The 20032-nt window shown below is 37.2% G+C and overlaps 1 protein-coding gene across 6 annotated transcripts in view; it reads left to right on the top strand.

Moving 5' to 3' along the window:
* The window catches only part of DCDC1 (doublecortin domain containing 1), a 470261-nt gene that overhangs the window by 275793 nt on the left and 174436 nt on the right, over positions 1-20032 (top strand). For all 6 annotated transcript variants that reach the window (XM_059875151.1, XM_015474817.3, XM_015474816.3 and 3 more), the window contains 3 exons: positions 4245-4305; positions 14701-14835; positions 15243-15400. In XM_059875151.1, coding sequence (XP_059731134.1) covers positions 4245-4305; positions 14701-14835; positions 15243-15400 — 354 coding nt within the window. The remainder of the gene's footprint in view (positions 1-4244; positions 4306-14700; positions 14836-15242; positions 15401-20032) is intronic.

Here is a 20032-nt window from a genome sequence, read left to right as displayed (position 1 = left end):
CTACCCCACAGACGGCAGCCCTCCAGGCTCCGCCGTCCCTGGGATTCTCCAGGCAAGAACACTGGAGTGGGCTGCCATTTCCTTCTCCAATGCATGAAAGTGAAAAGTGAATGTGAAGTCGCTCAGTCGTGTCCGACTCTTAGCGACCCCATGGATTGCAGCCTAACATGCTCCTCCATCTATAGGATTTTCTAAGCAAGAGTACTGGAGTGGGGTGCCATTGCCTTCAAGGAACTAATTCTTGATTCACACAACATTATGGATGAATCTCAAAACAATTATATTGAGGAGAAGAAACAAACCCATTCTGATTGCCTTTGCATAAAATTTTAGAGAGTCCTAACTAATCTAGATGCAGATGGTGACTGTAGCCATGAAGACAGTATATTAAAAAGCAGAGACGTTACTTTGCCAACAAAGGTCCGTCTAGTCAAAGCTACGGTTTTTCCAGTAGTCATGTATGGATGTGAGGGTTGGATCATAAAGAAGATTGAGGCTGAAGAATTGATGCTTTTTAACTGTGGTGTTAGAGAAGTCTCCTGGGAGTCCCTTGGACTGCAAAGAGGTCAAACCAGTCAATCCTAAAGGAAATCAGTCCTGAATATTCATTGAAAGGACTGATGCTGAAGCTGAAGCTCCAATACTTTGGCCACCTGATGTGAAGAGCCGACTCATTAGAAAAGACCCTGATGCTGGGAAAGATTGAAGGCAGGAGGAGAAGGGGATGATGGATGATGAGATGGTTGCATGGCATCACTGACTCAATGAACATGAGTTTGAGCAAGCTCCGGGAGTTGGTGAAGGACAGGGAAGTCTGGCATGCTGCAATCTGTGGGGTTGCAGAGTCAGACATAATTGAGCTACTGAACAACGACAACTAATCTAGGAAGATCAGTGTTTGCCTGGAGATAGGAAGGTAGGAAGGGACAGGAGGGCATGATTACAAAAGAGAACACAGAAACTGTGGGGGTGGTTTTTTGGGGGTGAGAGCTCTGGATATATCTTCATTATCTTGGTGGTTGTGATACTTTAAAATGTGTACACATGTTTCAAAACTTAGCAAATTTTTTGCTTTAAATATGTGCCTGTCAGTTGTATAATGTTTTATAATACTTTCAGTTATTTCCCACTAAAGTTGTTTTTAGTAATTACAAAAAAAAAAAAAAACCTAAGGAAAAACCCAAAAGATAAAATGATGAGTAGGGAATGACTAAGCGGTTATTTTAGAAGGAAATGGTGAAGGAAAACCAGTCAGTGTGATCCGTGGTCAAGGTAAAAATGGCAGATTGTGGAAAGGTTATATGCAGCTTGATGAGCATGCTCTTCATGCCCAGGGCTCTCCCTGGACTCACTGCATACTGAAGCTGGTGCTAATCTGGTCTTAGGGCCCTGAGATGACTTCCTACTCTGGCCAGGATTATTGTGGAATTGGGTGGGATTAAAGCTTAAACTCAATGTCCTTATTGCCTATAGAGAAGAGAACTTGGGAATGGAAAAAGATGATAATTAAAAACAAAATATAACTGTTGTAAGTTTAACTTGAAACATCTGTATTTACAAGAAAAGATTTGGTTTAATTTAGAAAGGAAGGAAAGAGATCAAGGAAGAGAAGGAGGAGTTTAGGATGGGCAGGAGAAAAAGGAGGTCCTCTATACAGATGAGGATTTTTGCCTTTGTATTGATGCAGCTTGCCTTTGAGAAACAAAATCTATTGTCAGGCTATATTTTGTAAGGACCAGGATTTTTAGAACTCACTCACCTCTGGATAAGTTTATCTTTTCCAGAGTATCTGAAATGCTTGTGTTTTATTTCTTTAAAAATACAACCATATTTCATTATATAACAATAAATATCCTCATGTGGCAGCAACTATTAGCGGTAAAAATTTTTCCTCTTCTCCTAAGTAGTATTGATACCATGTGATTTTAGCAAAGCTGTGAATTAAGACATTGCCTTTTATATGCTAAAAATAATAGAACTAGCACTTAAGATAGCAACCTGACAACTCACAAAGAATATGATAAACATATCATGCCTCATTAGTTCAGTTATGTTTCATTTGGCGTCACTCATCTTATTCTTATTCAATATTGTAAGTGCTTGCACTTTTTTGTCTTTTAATAATTGTCTGTGATGTGTATGAGACCTTGAGGGGATGAAGGACAAACCAACAATGTCATTATCAATTGATCTCAAAACCATAAAAATCATAAACCAAAAAATAAAAAAATGCTTCTTTCTAAAAGATATTTGGGGCATCAATTAGACAAACCAATTGAATCAAAGATCTTTTTTTTTTAAACACCATCATTTAATGTGGATTTTGCTTCAGTTTTTAAAGAACATGGATTATAGGATCTGGCCTGTACTGTTAAATTCATAAACTTAAAGCAATATGCACACATAGATACAGACACATATACACACATCCATTTACACACAGAGGTTAGATTATGGACAGTAAAAACTGGGGACCTATGGATTTTGTTTGATTTGGACATTATTATAGTATTTGTAATTAGTTATTCGCTTATAGGGAGAAGGCAATGGCACCCTACTCCAGTACTCTTGCCTAGAAAACCCCATGGACGGAGGAGCCTGGTGGGCTGCAGTCCATCGGGTCACTAAGAGTCGGACACGGCTGAGTGACTTCACTTTCACTTTTCATTTTCATGCATTGGAGAAGGAAATGGCAACCTACTCCAGTGTTCTTGCCTGGAGAATCCCAGGGATGGGGGAGCCTGGTGGGCTGCCATCTATGGGGTCACACAGAGTTGGACACGACTGAAGCGACTTAGCAGCAGCAGCAACAGCATTAGCTTATAGAAATAGGGAGATTTCATGCAAAAAATTACTGGCATTTATTGAAAAAATCAGAATGGGCAACACTGAACTTTCATCCTCTCACGACACCATTATTCCCCCTCTGGATGGCACATATACCCTCCAGTTTGCTGTGTTCTTCACAGTTCCCAGTGGCAGCCCTCACATTAGTTCCAGCCAGCTTCATTTATTTCTGTTACCAGTCTTTAATTATCAGAACCCTTCATATTCCTTACATCTCTGCTTTCCTCTCATATTCTAATTTCATTTTCTTTTAATACTGTCTTGTTCTTCTTTACCTAAATTTGACATTTAAGGCTTAACCTTGCCTACTCTTTCTAACCCATACCCCATTTATTTAATCACCAAATCTATAATACTTCAAGTATGTGGTCCTTTCTTTCCTTGGCTGTCATCACTCTAATTCAATGTTTTCCAAAGTCTGCTCCATAAACCACACACATCCAAATTCCCCAGAATTCTTGTGATTGGAATCATTTGTGATACCTAGTAATGTATATTTCTGGGAGTCCAGACCTTAAGAATAAAAATCTCTGAGGATAGGGGCCTGGAGACCTACATTATTAATAAGCACCCATCCCAACATGCCCAGAAATTTTTCACGTTTTCTTATATAATGTGGGTGTAGGTGAAAGGCTAACATGCGCTGAACCATTACGTACCTTTACATGCTCTGCCCAGATCATATAGTTCCTTGCTTTAGAACAGAGCATTACCTGACACCTCTTATTCTCAACCATTGATGCTTCTGTCAAAACTCTGAGGCAGTAGGAAAAGTCTTGTTTAACATCCCATTACACTTAATTTAATTCATTTGTCCTATCTCTGTAAGGTTTCTAAATATTAATGAATATGTGATGAGTTAATTTAGGCATGATTAGCTTCATCACATCTTAGTTTTTCTTTCTTACTCAGACTTAGCTCAGAAAATCTGATGTTCCTTAATAAAATTTCCTAATTGTTTGAGAAATAGGTGCCTGAGGTTCCTAATTTTCCACAGTATCTTTTTTTTTCTTCTCATCCTCTGAATCCTTTTATTTAATTAAGCCCCCTTCTTTCTGTCTCACAGAGGATCATTTTTGGGGATGGAAATTCCTATAATATTCCTATTGACTCTATTTATTCTCTAGACTCTTAATCACTGTTGCCATTGGTTATACACACACGTGCACACACACATACACACTCATTCGCACACCCCCACAGAACTTTGGGTACTAAAGCAATTAGTTGTCTTAGGAAAGGCTTAACTGCGGAGGTAGCAGTGATGGTAGTAGCATGGGAAAATCCTTACAATGTCCAGTCCTGCCAGACTGTGGAAATGATATTTCTACTTGAAACCTACAAACGTGTTAATGTGGAGAAAAGTCATCAATCTCTAAATTACATTTTCATTACAGACATAAAGGAGATGATTCTCAGAAGTGGGTGTTTGGAACTGATGGTTGTATTTATTCTAAGGTAAGGACTATAAACCAAAGCTTTATTCCAAAATTTTTTTCTTTTTTTTATATTCTTATAAAATGCACTGTTAGTTATTAAGAGCAAGAAATGCTTTTTTTGAACAAATGATTTCACTCTGTTTCTAGAAATTTAAAATTTAACTCAGTTTGACTTGACACTTTCCTCTGAAGTTTTTCTTGACTTAAAACAAGTTTTCCAAAGCCAAATATAATTTTCTTCAATTCATGGCTGTGCTACAACCTAGAATTTGGGGGCATCAATTTCCTTCTATTTTTGAAATACATGTATTACTTTTTAAAATTGACCTATAATAGATGTATAACATTGTGTAAGTTCAAGGTGTACAATGCATTAATTTGTTCCATTATATATTGAAATATGATTACCTCATAGCTAACTCCAGACATACAGCACTGTGTAAGTTTAAGGTATAGAGCATACTGATTTGACTTATGTACATCATGAAATGATTACTGCAGTAAGTTTAGTAAACATCCATCATCTCATACAGATAAAAAATAAAAGAAAAAAAAAACTTTTCCTTGTGATGAGAAATTTTAGGATCCATACTGTTAGCCAGTTTTATATAGAACAAGCAGTAGCATTAAGTATATTCATCATGAAGTGAAAGTGAAAGTTGCTCAGTCTTGTTTGACTCTTTGTGACCCCATGGACTAAAGTCCTTGGGATTCTCCAGGCCAGAATACTGAAGTGGGTAGTCATTCCCTTCTCCAGGGGATCTTCCCAACCCAGGGATTGAACCCAGGTCTCCCTCATTGCAGGCAGATTCTTTATCAGCTGAGCCACCAGGGAAGCCCAAGAGTACTGGCATGGGTAGCCTATTCCTTCTCCAGCGAATCTTCCTGACTGAGGAATTGGACCAGGGTCTCCTGAATTGCAGGTGGATTCTATACCAGCTGAATTACCAGGGAAGCCCTTATTTTGTGCATTAAATCCCTAGTATTTATCTTATAACTGAAAGTTTGTACCTCTCCCCACTCCTTACTTCTGGTAACTGCAAGTGTGATCTTTTATTCTATGAGTTGTTTGTTTTTGAAGTTTAATTGACTACAACAGTATGTTAGTTCCAGATGCATGACATAGTGATTTGATATTTCTGTACATTACAAAATGATCACCACAATAAGTCTAGTAACCATCTGTCACTATACAAAGATATAATATTACTATTGATCGCATTCCTCACACTGTACATTTCATTCCCATAACTTATTTTGTAATTGGAAATTTGTATCTCTTACTCTCCCTCACACTTCACTCATCCTCCCCAACCCTCCCCTCTGGCAATCACTTACTCTCTGTATCTATGACTCTGTTTATGCTTTGTTATGCTTCTTCAGGCTTTCCTGGTGGCTCAGATGGTAAAAAATCCACCTGCAATGAGTGAGACCTGGGTTCGATCCCTGGGTTGAGAAGATCCCCTGGAGGAGGTCGTGGCTACCCATTCCAGTCTTCTTGCCTAGAGAATCCCCATGGACAGAGGAGCCTGGCTGGCTGCAGTCCATGGGGTCAAGAAGAGTTAGACATGACTGAACAAATAAGCACATACACACACACATGTTTGTTCACTGGTTTTGTTTTATAGATAACACATATTAGTGAAAATATGTGATATTTGTCTTTCTCTGTCTAAATTGTTTCACTTAGCATAATACCCTCAAGGTTCTTCCATGTTGTCACAAATGGCAGCATTTCCTTCTTTTTTATGGCTGAGTAATATTCCATTGCATACATATACATATATATGTATGTGAATAAATATATATGCCAGGAAAAACAAAATATTGTGTTAGAAGTCAGGAGAGTGTACATAGCTGAAGAATGTTAGGGACTGAAAGGGGCTGTGAGCACTTAGGTGTGTTGCTGTTCCCTTTCTTGACCTGGTTGTTTGGTTAAACAGGTATTCACTATGTGCAAATGGATTGAATGTACACTTATGATCTTTGTATTCTTCTGTATGTGTATTGTATTTATAATTACAATGCTGTACACCTGAAGTTAATGTAATATTGTAAGTCAACTATGCTTCAATTTTAAAAAGTTTACTTTAGTAAAATGAGATTTGCCTTGAGTTCTCAAGATTTCCTTCCTGGTTCTGTGATTCCAAGTCTAAATAGAATGTTAATCATCAAGATTTAAGAGAGGCAAAATTAATCACATGGTATCTGTTAGTGTTTGCCTCAGAAACCCACCATCAGGATTTCAGAAATGCCAAGAATCAAACTGAAAATACATAGTATATTATTTTTACAGTAGTACTATAAAAAGTACCAGCAACTGGGTGGCTTAAAATAGCATAAATTTTTTTTTCTCACAGTTCTGGAGGCTAAAAGTCTGAAATCAAGCTGTTTGGCAACCTTGTGCTCCATCTAAATCCCCTAGGGAAAGATCCTTCCTTGTCTCTTCCATCTTTGCGTAGTTCCAGACATTTCTTGATTTGTGGCAGTTTAACTCCAGTCTCTGCCTCCATCTGTACATGGCCATCTCCCTCCATGTCTGAGTCTTCACATGGCATTGAATTCTGTGTGTGTCTGTATTCAAATTTCTCTCTTCTAATAAAGACACAAGTCATTTTAGATTAGCACCCATACCAATGACCTGATATTAATTTGTTTACGTCTGTCACGGCTACAGGTACCAAGGGTTAGGACTTCAACACACTTTCATAGTTTTTGCAAGAGACATAATTCAACCTATAACACATAGCATGGTAGTTATCAGTCTATTCCCTCACAGTGCCAAATCCACAATTTATTGCCTGGCACCTGCCTCAGGCAGCTTCACAGCAGAGTATTACCAGTGGGCACCTTCTTGTGAATGGTTTCCTTGAGCATATTCCTTGTGAGTGGCTTTTTAGTGAGGTGTTAGCAATTAGGTCGGGCACGACTGAGCGACTTCCCTTCCACTTTTCACTTTCACGCATTGGAGAAGGAAATGGCAACCCACTCCAGTGTTCTTGCCTGGAGAATCCCAGGGACAGGGGAGCCTGGTGGGCTTCCGTCTATGGGGTCACACAGAATCGGACACGACTGAAGCGACTTAGCAGCAATTAGGTACCTCCCTATAGATGGCTTCCTCTATAATGTGCTCCAAAGGCATATTAACAGTGAATCCTGCTGTGCACTGCCTCAGCGACGACTTCAACATCTAGTGAGTTACAACTGTGCCCTCAGTGTGGTCTGGATCTCAGCCTTGAGTCAGGTATCTTCCTTGGGCATTCTGTCTAAGGCCTAGGAGTACTGGGCTCGCTATCTCTGCTATTCATATATTCTTTAGTGTTCTCTTGAACTTCTCAGCTTTCATCACTTCATGGCAAATAGAAGCGGAAAAAATGGAACAGTGACAGATTTTCTTTTCTTGGGCTCCAAAATCACTGCAAACAGTGACTGCAGCCGTGGAATTCAGAAGCACTTGCACCTTGGAAGAAAAGCTATGAGAAACTTAGATAGTGTACTAAAAATCAGAGACATCACTTTGCTGACAAAGGTCCATATAGTCAAAACTATGGTTTTTCCAGTAGTCATGTACAAATGTGAGAGTTTGACAATAAAGGCTGAGTGCCGAAGAATTGATACCTTTGAATTGTGCTGGGGAAGACTCTTGAGAGTCCCTTGGATTGCAAAAAGATCAAACCAATCAATCCTAAAGGAAACCAACCCTGAATATGCATTGGAAGGAGTGATGTTGAAGCTGAAGCTCCAATACTTTGGCCACCTGATGCGAAGAGCTAACTTGTTAGAGAAGGCCTTAATGCTGGGAAAGACTGATGGCAAGAGGAGAAGGGGATGCAGAGAATGAGATGCTTAGATAGCATCACCAACTTAATAGACATGAATTTGAGCAAACTCTGGGAGATAGTGTAGGACAGGAGAGCCTGACATGCTGCAGTCCATGGAGTCTCAAAGAGTCAGAGAGGACTTAGTGGCTGAACAACAAAACAAATTTCCTGTCACTCTAGTCCTCTGTCACTAATAGCTTATATTAACTGTTCCTGTTAAAAATACTATGTGCTTTCTGTCTCTGTGTGGACCCTGACTAATAAACACAGTACCTTTCTTTCTCTAGTGTTTTAGAAATTGAGCTGTTATTCTGTTGCAACTTGCATCACTTTAGCAGTTTGAAGTGTTTTGTAGAATTTAAGTTGAAAAATTACCATAACAACATTTCCCTGACTACTTATTTGTTGTTGGCACACTAGGTAAAATTTCAACCACATTCTGTAATTCAGCCAGGACTATAGAGTTTCAGTTTTGTTCCTAAGCAGGAATTTTGACATAGTCATCAAATGTCAAAGCATTTTAGTAAATACTACCTTTAACTTCATTCTCGGATGCATCCCAGCTGACTTCTTATCTTGTTTCTGACTGCATTATATTAGTCACTCAGAATGAGGTTCTAAGTTATTAGAAAGGAAGTCACAGAAGACCAAAGCTTGTATGTCTTTGTTTAAAAAAAAAAGTGGAATTTTGAGACTTTACCAAAATATCCCTCCAGCTTCTTGGCCTGTACATGCATATGAGGACTTTGTTCTGATGCGTATCTGAATAGAGCTGACTCCTATTGCCTAGGAACATAGTTCTGTCTCATATAAGTATTGCCTTTCCTGGCAACAGATGGAAAAGTAAGACCAAGGTTTAAATGTATGCTTTTCTGTCTCACATTTCAGGTACTGAAAACATCCACTTCTACTCTGCTATCCTTTTTACCCCTCCTTTTCTTGCAACTTATAATTGTCTGACTTTTCACAACACTTCTATTGATAGCTAGCAAATAATGCATACTTTTGTGTTATTTTAAATTATTTTAAAGCAAATTTTGATTCTAAAATTTTTAATGTGCCATTCACAAATGTAATTGCTTATTTTTAAAAATTATAGTTTTCTAGATTCATAGAGCAAAACTGTTTATTAATGAGGCATTTCATTCTTTTAGAGTTTTAGAAATTTTTATTAGATCTAAATTTAGTCATATCTAAAACTATATCCATCTAGTTAATCTAAAATGGAGAATAATTTGATAATTATCTGCAGCTGGATCATAAATGGAACTCTTGCCACTCATTAAGACAGAATTACTGCATTAGGATATTAATAACTAATCTTGGCTCCAGCACTTGTTTGCAGTGTGGCCTTAGGCGAGTCATTTAAACCTTTCCAAGCTTCAGAGTATTTGTCTGCAAAATACAGGTATTAATACTAGTATTGTGAGTATTTGGCATAGGTTCTGGCCTATCGATAGATACTGGCATATCAATTCTGGCTAAATGAACATTTGTAACTATTAGTGATAATAATACTGAACAAATTTAAATACAGTATTGCATTTTGTTATGTTGTGCTTACCTGGATAATTTTTCTTTTCATTATTTTTAAAGTTAACCATCTTTCTATTCATTTGCAAAAAGATAAATTACTTTTTTATACAAGTCACCAGTTTCAGCTAAATTAAAGATTTCAACTTAAACATGGAACCATAAAACATTTAGAAGAAAGCATGCATTAAAACATCTAACCCAGAGTAGTGGTGAATAGGCATCTTTATGTACATGCAAAAAAGGATAGAATCCATAAAGGAAAAGACTAATAGCTTTGAGTACATAAAAAATTTAAAACCTTCTAAATCTAAAATGCATTAGCAAAAGTGAACAGGGAAATATGACAAATAGGGAAAAATCTTCACAATATTAATATTAGAGAATGAGATGATACATTTAATATATAATAAACTTGATATAGCATTGTTCAGTCTCTAAGTCATGTCTGACACTTTGTGACTCCATGGACTGCAGCACATCAGGCTTCTCTGTCCTTCACCATGTCCAAGAGTTTGCCCAAATTCATGTCCATTGAATTAGAGATGCCATCTAAACATCTCATCCTCTGTCACTCCCTTCTGTTGCCCTCAGTCTTTCCCAGAATTGGAGTCTTTTCCCGTGAGTTGGCTCTTCATAAACTGGTGGCTGAGCTTCAGCTTCAGCATCAGTCCTTCCAATGAATATTTAGGGTTGATTTCCTTTAGGACTGATTGGTTTGATCTCCTTGTAGTCCAAGGAACTCTCGAGTCTTCTCTAGCACCGTTATTTGAAAGCATCAATTTTTTGGTGCTCAGCCTTCTTTCAGGTCCAACTCTCATATCTGTACATGACTACTGGAAAAACCATAGCTTTCACTATATGGGTCTTTACAGGCAAAGTTATATCTCTGCTTTTTAATACAATGTCTAGTTTTGTCATAGCTTTCCTTCTAAGAATGAGAATCTTTTAATCTCATGGTGGTAGTTACTGTCTGCAGTGATTTTGGAGCCGAAGAAAACAAAATCTGTCACTATTTCCACTTTTTCCACTTCTTAATGCCATGAGTTGATATTACAATAGGAAAGGGTAAGTACTTCAATAGAAAAATAAGCAAAGGACATGAAAAGGAAGTATAGACAAAAGAGAAATTAAGAGTCAAGCCAAATAAAGATCAGTTTCACTAGGAATTAAATAAATGTAAGCAATGAAATAGTGTTTTTTCCCTGTTAATTAATGAGGAGACATAAAACTAGGAATAGCAAATGTTGATAAAGATGTGAGAAGACAAGCATACGCATTCCTTTTTTTGTATTTGGGTTTTTTAAAATTTTATTTTATTGGTATTATCTATTGCTGTGTAACAAATTACCCCCAAACATAGTAATTTAAAGCAACATTTATTATCTCCCAGTTTCTGTGGGGTAATCTGGGAATTGTTTAATTGGGTAGTTCTAACTCAGAGTCTCTCTCATGAAGCTTAAGTCAAGGTGTCAATGGAGGTTGCAATCATCTGAGAGTTGACTAGGCTGGAAAATCTGTCTCTTAGCACACTTACATTTGTCCAGAGGCTTCAGTTCCTTGGCACATGGGCTTCTCTGTAGTGCTGTTCAAGCATTAGCTGGTGATCCAAGAGAGGAAGAGAGCAAAATGGAAGCTGTGCTGTTTGTCATAATCTAATCTCAGACGTAACCTAACACCACTTCTGCCATCTTCTTTGGTCACATAGACTTATTCTGATACAATGTGGGAGGGGACTACACAAGGGTCTGAATATTAGGAGGCAGGGAACATGGGGGGCCATGTAGTAGACCAGTACATTATTTCTAAGGAACTATTTGGCAATATTTATCAAAATCTGTAAAAGAGTACATGTTCTTTGGACTTAGTAATTCCACTTACAGCTACTTAACCCAAGGAATCAATCAGGAGGAGACGGGGATGACAGAGGACAAAATGATTGGGTGGCTTCACCAGCTCAATGGACATGAGTCTGAGCAATCTCCAGCAGTTGGTGAAGGACAGGGAAGCCTGGCATGCTGCAGTCCATGGGGTTGCAGAGTTGAACAAAACTGAGTTACTGAACAACAACAAACAACTTCTATGTTAGTTAGACACATCATGCCTCTACCTCTTGGGCCTTTCTTTACCCACTTCATTGGATATATAAGTTTTTCCATGTTCCAGATACATCTTCTTTCCAATAAGAGGGAAATATATCTCAGAAGTAAGCTTACATAAAACGTTTTTACCTCTATTAGAGGATGTGAAACATGCAACTACCATCACGATACAAGGGGTTGAAACATATGTAATATCATGTCCCACTACTCATGTTTCTCTCATATTGATAATATTGTGCTCTTTGTTGCTGAATTTTGGCTTTGGTGCTTTACTATAGGACGGATGTAAAATAATGTATTTCCGTTTCTGTCATATTTACTTCAGTTGAATTGTCTTGGACATTTCTAAGAGAGTAAGAACTGAAACAAAACCAAATAATACAATGAAATAAATATGACACAGCTTCAGGATAAAATGAGAATCCTATTTTTTTTTTTAGATAAAAAAGGGGACTACACAAGGGTCTGAATATTAGGAGGCAGGGAACATGGGGGGCCATGTAGGAGACCAGTACATTATTTCTAAGGAACTATTTGGCAATATTTATCAAAATCTGTAAAAGAATACATGTTCTTTGGATTTAGTAATTCCACTTACAGCAAACGGAGTTTGTGCAACTCCGTACAAACGGGGTTTGTAATGATTTTGTGTTAGCTTAGTGATTCAAAGGACTTTCCAGGTGGCAGTAGTGGCAAAAGAAGCTGCCCGCCCGTGCAGGAGACCTAAGCGAATCCACTTCAGTCCCTGGGTCTGGAAGATCCCCTGGAGAAGTACATGGCAACCCACTTCAGTATTCTTGCCTGGAGAATGCTATGGTCAAAGGAGCCTTGGCAGGCTGTGGTCCATGGGGTCGCAAAGAGTTGGACATGACTGAAATGATTTAGCACAATGATTCAAAAATTTTTTCCAAGATTATCTTGTTAGTATACACCACAAAGACACTATTTTAAATTGGGCCTTTTAAAATGTATTTTTTAATAAAAGCATAAATGCTTTTATTTGATTATATTTGATTATATTATTTGATTTGATTATATTATTTGATAACAATTAATATTTGAAAAAATATGCTAATGAGAAACAGTCTCTTCCTCTCAAATGCATATTTAGATAGTCATTTCTTAATTTAATAAAAATTTCTATTTACTATATTTTTAATTCATATTGTTTTTACCTTTCTTCCTTTTTCTGAAAACCTCCCTCTTTTTTTGTCTGCTTATTCTTGAGATATACTCTGTATTTCTATTTTTAATTGAATCTCTTACATTAAAAATAGCTTTATTGAAATATAATTAACATACCACAGAATTGAAGTATGCTGTTCAGTATTTTTCAGTATATACATAGGGTTTTGGTTTCATTACCACAACCTAATTTAGAGCATTCATATTTAGTTAGAGATTTTGTAACAAAGTTCAAAGTTATTTAATATTGCTTTTTCTAGAATAATATAAGGACCTTAGTACTCTTTAATTATCCAGTGAATGCTTCCTCATACTTTTTGTTAAAACTTGAGTTGCACAGTTTAAAAAAGAAGTTTATGTAATACTTTAGGCAGCATATCTAAGCTTTATGAAGTAGGCAACAAGCTGGAGGAACGAGTTGCTTTACCCTCCCTATTTTGGCTTCCTTGTCTTTATAACGGGAACAACAGTCACACCTTTCAAAGGGTTGTTTCAAGGATTAAAATGTAAATATGTTATTATGAGGGAAATTACTCTGATGTACTGGTAGACTTCAAGTATGTGCCTTGATAGGCTATCCTTGAGTTCATGGAACAGAAAATGTCCAGATTACAGTTTATTTAACCCATTTAAAACACCAAGTGCAATGTATGGAGAAAGAGATGGGCTAGGTTAATATGCATACAGTACAGGTGGGTTGAAGGGCCACATTACCTGAATCTCTGATATAGATGCATCCTCTCTCAGTGTGGCATCACCCTTCTCTGCTGTTGATGTGGTTCCCAGGACCAGAGTTGAAATTGGGCCTAACAGATGAAATGTAGGTGAGATACTGACTCACACTTGATCTGGGAGACAGCTGGTGGCAGGTACACTTGGTCAATAGCTGTGCTCCCCAGGTGGCCTATGGGCAGCTGTGGATTTTATCCAGCAGAGGATCCAAAATGAGAGTCAGCAATGGGTGGTCAGTTAAAGATCTCACGATTGTGTGTCTCATGCTTAATTTACATCTGCTGCTGCTGCTGCTGCTGCTAAGTCGATTCAGTCGTGTCCGACTCTGTGCAACCCCATAGACGGCAGCCCACCAGGCTCACCCGTCCCTGGGATTCTCCAGGCAAGAACACTGGAGTGGGTTGCCACTTCCTTCTCCAATGCATGAAAGTGAAAAGTGAAAGTGAAGTCGCTCAGTCGTGTCCGACTCTTCGCGACCCCATGGACTGCAGCCTACCAGGTTCCTCTGTCCATGGAATTTTCCATGCGAGAGTACTGGAGTGGGGTGCCATTGCCTTTTCCGATCTATGTTCATAGACATGCTCTAATTACTTTCTGCCTGACACTTCTCAGGTTACTAACTTACTTATCTATACTTCCTGTGGCTAATGAAGCTCATCCATCCTATTTGTTTTGTTGTCTTCCAGAGCAGAATTGAATACTCCCCCCAAATAGAGCAACTGCAAATTACATGTACATAATACATTTACCTTTTATGTAGAAATAACTCAATAAATGTTAGCCATTATTGTCAATATATAGGATGACTTTAGTATTTAGCAACCGAGTCAAACTTGATCAGATCAAACAACAAATTAGAAATCTTCGTATGCAAGTTATTTGTCTTGATTTTGATCTGAAATTGACAATAAAGTACAAAACTTATTAGCCAGATTTTTTTCGTATTAATCTAATTTATCCTCCCATCATTCCAGTTGTATAGATTTTTGGCTGTTGCTGACAAGGCTGGTAGTACTGTTTTGTTTTTTCCATTCCCTACAGGCTTATCCTCAGTTTGTTCTGACCTACCTAGAGGAGCTAAATGTGCAAGTAGATGTGACCCAGACAGAGTATCACCTTCACCACGGTGCCTGGACCACAGATCATCAGGAGCATGGCAGCAGCTTAGCAGAAGAGGTCAGTGTAGTGAGCCAGAGGCAAGACAGAGCTAGATCTCTGAAAGATATTTTGAAAAGAGGAAAAATGTTTGGGTTGTTTTCAAGAGGAAAGAATGAATTCACAAATTAGTGTTATTGATATTTAAAATCATATCCATACATAAACATCTATTTATATTCTTATATTTATGTAAATATCTATGTGTATATTTATGTAAGCATTCTTTTTGTTAAATAAATGGTGACACACTAGCTTTTCTTAGGACTGCCTTCTTTTGTTCTTACCACATACCAAAGGTTTATGTGCTGGATGAAGAAGGCTGAAGGAACCATGAAATGTGCACTGTTAAATTTTTTGGCATATATAGTTTAGACATTTCCACTCAGTGAAAATTAGCTACATAATTCCTATATTTCCTTTATTAGGTTCTGCAAAAAAGTGCCAGTATCCCTGATTTGAAGCAGCTGCCAAAGCCTTCAGACACCCACTTAATGCCAGAAGGTTCTCTTGGGGAGACAGGGCAGCTGACAGTGGCCCTGGTGAAGAAACTGAAAGAGAAACATCCTAAGGCTTCTGCTCAGAGGTAGGGCACTGACAGAATGGAGCTTTATTGCTCAATGACATTCGATGTTTTCCTTCAGTTTCATGTAAGATTGATTTCTTGAAGATTATTGAAATATCTCAAAAGCCCTTTGGCTCTTAAGCACGTTGTTTTCGGGTCACATTTGATAAAGAGAGGAGACATTTATGTGTATTTCATTGAAGACTGATGTATGATATTGTCTATTAATATAAGTATACTTAGAAGGATTACTGTCCTGGGATCTCATGGAAATATTCTGAAATAACATAATTAGTATAAGGCAGTGCAGAGCATATATACCCAATTGTGAAAATATCAAAAGGTCTTAAAGAAGGGCACACTCATAGACAATCCTTTCTATGTTCCACAAGAAGAATATTGGGTTAGACCTAGGGCTAAGTGCATGACAGATGGTCTTAAGTAGTGATAATTTAACAAATTGATATAATTCCATCACTAGAATAAAACTAACATCAATGATTTTGCTAACTGATTGAAAATCATGCCTTGACTGGAAAATGGATACTATTCCTTTGGTCTTCTTCATTTAACTGGGAAACTAAGGTTTATTATTATTATTTTTCTAGGGCTTGGTGTTGTCAAGCACAAAATGACTTTATAAACTGCAATTTCAATAGACACTTGTTTGAAATTAACTATTGATTGAAGTACTCTTAAAGGAGTAATATAGTTCTTATACTCAGTAAAGTTCAAGATATACCTAAGTTTAAATATTCTAATGGTATATAGAAATGTCAATTGCATGAAAAAAGATTTTCTTTTTTACAAAGTTTTTTCATCTTTATTGAGACATAGTTGGCACATATTAATAACACTGTGTAAGTTTAAAGTGTGCAATGTAACTTTATTTCAATTAAAAGCTATCTTATATTCTTAAATTACGTATTCCTGCCTCAGTGTTCAATAGGAGGGAAATATTTTTTTCTTGATAAAAATTGCCCCTTCAATTTATTGTCTCTCTAAAGTATTTATCCCTCAAATCCTTTGATTTTGTTGTTTCAAGTAAGATAGGATGCAAACGAAATAACAAGCTTAGTATCTTACTGTTTTACAGTATGGGGGTGTCCTGAATCTGTATGAAAACCTGTGTTCCAGGACCTCCTCCTCCAGTGTTTGCTTTCCACTTGAACATAAGGTTCTCAACTCTCTGATGCTCCCCGACACAATCACAAGGCTTCAGCTACACATCTAGGCCACTTTCTATCTAGGTCACCAGGACATAAATCCCTTAGGAACAGTCTTTGAAGTTTTCATGTAAAACACCGGAGCGCTGAGGAATTAAAATGCTGTTCTATGAGGTCGTCGTCGGTCTGTCTCTGTAGGTTCACTCAGCAGCCATTTTTACTCTACTCTTCTTGAGATAGTGCTGGGGGTTCATCATTATCCTGGGTTCTATTCCAGGAGGCACAGTTTCCTCCTGCCCTCAGATTTCCAAAACCTATATGGGGTTTTTGTGTTTGTCTCATGCTGCCCTCATGGGTCACTGTGCAAGAACCAAAGTGCTAATTCATCTACTTCCCTATAGCTTCCTCAACCTGGATTTTTTTTTTTGAGGGCTTGGGGCTTTGGGTAGTTTTTTTTTTTTTTTTAATGTTTTCTGTTGTATCTTCCTTGAAGCAGTGTAGTCTGATTATGAAACTTAGGAGAAAAGAATACAGTACTGTATTAGGCAATGTGAGACAAATAAACAATGAAGCTGTTAATCACAGTTAATTTACCACAGTACTTGTTTGAGTTGTTAGAATGAAATGAGATGACTTTAAATTTCAGAAATGTAGTAAGTACTCAATAGGTAGAGTTGTGAAAATGTTCTGAAAACAAATAAGGGTAGAAAAGAATTTTTAATGGAATTTGTATTTAGATGTGCGATTTTTTAGTCAATAGAAATTGACTGGTAAATATATTTTGGATTTTATTTAATAAGAAATTTCCTAGGGCCATTTTCTTAGAGAGGGTTCCTCAGGGTTTGTGTCTCAGGATACAGCGACTTTTCCAGCCTTCTTTTTTTTTTTTTCTAAGCCACAGGATTTATGTGTATTCTTTTCTCCACCCCCACAATTTACCACAACAGGTGTAATTTCTATTTCTCTCCTCTTTCTGTTCCTTAACAAAGTTATCTTGAATAAACAGTTAGTACTTAGAGCAATTACTTTCCTCCCATTTTGGAAGGAGTTGTTGGGCAAAATTAGAACATGGTATTGAACTTGACCTATTGACTGCTTTGAATCTTAGGTTGTCTTGTTAGGTTTGCATATTTTCCAAATATAAGAGAATCAGTGCATTATATTATCACAGCTTTAAAAAAGGCATCACATTGTTTTTCTCTTATTAATGATTTTATGAAATAATATCACTGCAAAAAATAAAGAAATAATGTGCATAATACAAGTTGTGGAAATTGGGAAAAAAATAGAATACTAGGGAAAACATTAACTAGAAAATAGTCTGAAAGAAGCATATATAATTGAAAAGAATAAAATGATATAAATGTGTGAACTTCCTTAGAAGTAGCCAAGGAAGGAGAGAATCAGAAGTAGCCAAATTTGGGGAAAGACACAGAAGTAGGTAGTTACTAGCAGGTAATATATGAAAAGGGAAGATAGCATTTGATAATTAATAACATATACTGACTTTGCTTAAGTGCTTTGTGTGCCATATTTTCCAGTAACCTATGAGGAATTGTTACCAAACCAAACTTGGGTCCACTTGCCTAGATGCAGTAAAGCCTACCTGCTGTCACTGGGTTGTGGCAAAGCAAGAAAGAAAGAAAAGAAAGAAAGTGAAGTCACTCAGTCGTGTCCGACTCTTTGTGACCCTAGGGACTGTAGCCTACCAGGCTCCTCCATCTATGGGATTTTCCAGGCAAGAATACTGGAGTGGGTTGCCATTTCCTTCTCCAGGAGCTCTTCCCAACCCAGGGACGGAACCCGGGTCTCCCGCATTGTAGGCAGACACTTTGCCGTCTGAGCCATCGGGAAAGTTGTGGCAAAACAAAGTGCAGCATTAATGCAGGGCGCCAAGCAAGGCGTCCAGGGCAGCTAATGCTCAAACCCTCCGATAGGTTTCAGGAAAACATTGTTAAAGGCCAGATGAGGGAGGGGAATTGAAAATATGTGATCAGTTTGCACGCAATTCTTTGATTTGGTTGATAGTGAAGTAACAGGATGGTGTCATATTTTCAATTCTCTGGCTCCAGTAGGTCTGGGAACTACCTCCTCATGGTCATCAGGAAACTAATATCTTCCATTTGGTGGGGGTTTAACATCTACAAAACAAGTCAGGAAATGTGTTCCAGATACTATTATCTAGGTACTTCAGAGAACTGAAACAGAGGATATGGAGGGGAAGGGTCTATCATAGGAAGATCCCATAGGGTCCTGCTCCATTACAGTATGTAAAACAGAGGTATTAATCTCTGTTTTACTGATAAGGAAATGTAGGTATAGAGAGAACAAGTTATTTGGCTGAAGCTTCCAACTGTTAATGGCAATTTAAGGCAGGTCTATTCGTACTTTAAGTGTTCCTCTTAGCCTCTATATTGTTCTGCCTGACCATTCATGTTCTCATCTTAATGATTATTCCACATTTTTAGCCTTTCAAATGGGGCCTATTATTTTGACTGGATATCTTAGAAAGCAATCTTTAAATAGGGTGGAATAGTTTAGAAATACAGTGATAAAAGATATATCAATATATGCAGCTTTCAGTGAAGACTAAATAAAAGGTAGAAAATATTAAGGGAGAGTGTAAACCCCTGATTTCTTAGATTTACTGATTTAGAGGCTTGAACTTGAATGGATTTGAGATTTTAAAAATCCTCTTTCTAATAACATAACTATAACTTGTCATGATTAACCAAGGATTTCACACCTTGAGTGGTGGTTCGGTTCAGTTTTGTATATACTAAATTTGGTGATGTGTAAGAGCTGTCATTTGTTGAATACTTAGCATATGCCAACTGCTATTCTAAGTACTTATTTATTCTTGTAACAATGTGATAGACTGATCTACTTATTGTATAATAACCTGATGGAGGAGGCACTATTATTATCCATAAATATGTAGCCACTATGGCTCAGAGAGGTTTCAGGATGTGTCCAGTCATACAGCTAGTTAATGGGAGAGATGGGATTTGAATCCATATCCACTTGGATCTATAGACAATGTTCTTAGCCACTGTTTTATTCCTCATTCCTAGTAACTTTTATTGTATTAATTTCATAACAGAATAGAACGTCATCATATGACGTTGTCATTGTCATTTATGTGTAATACACATTTATGTGTATTACATCATAAAAGATTTAATTAAACTATTTCCATTTTGATTGGTATATTATTTTGAATTATAGCCTTAAAAAACTACAACAATCATCACAAACCAGGTCATCTACAGAATCATTTCATTTCATTTACATTTCAAACACTTACAGAAAGCAACTAATTTTTTATCTTTTTTTTAATGTGAAAAATTTCTTTTTTCCATTGAAGAGAAAGGAAAATCTTCTACTGTGTTATGCCTTTCATGTAAGATTCTTAGTACATAATAGGTTATATTTTTTGTTTGTTTGAAAACATTTCGCTTCCTCTATTAGTGAGATACAGCAATGC

This window comes from Bos taurus, chromosome 15 (assembly GCF_002263795.3).
Source record: "Bos taurus isolate L1 Dominette 01449 registration number 42190680 breed Hereford chromosome 15, ARS-UCD2.0, whole genome shotgun sequence".
In the NCBI taxonomy this organism is placed as follows: domain Eukaryota; kingdom Metazoa; phylum Chordata; class Mammalia; order Artiodactyla; family Bovidae; genus Bos; species Bos taurus.
Note: the sequence above shows the minus strand (reverse complement) of the source record. Positions and strands in the feature narration are given on the sequence as shown.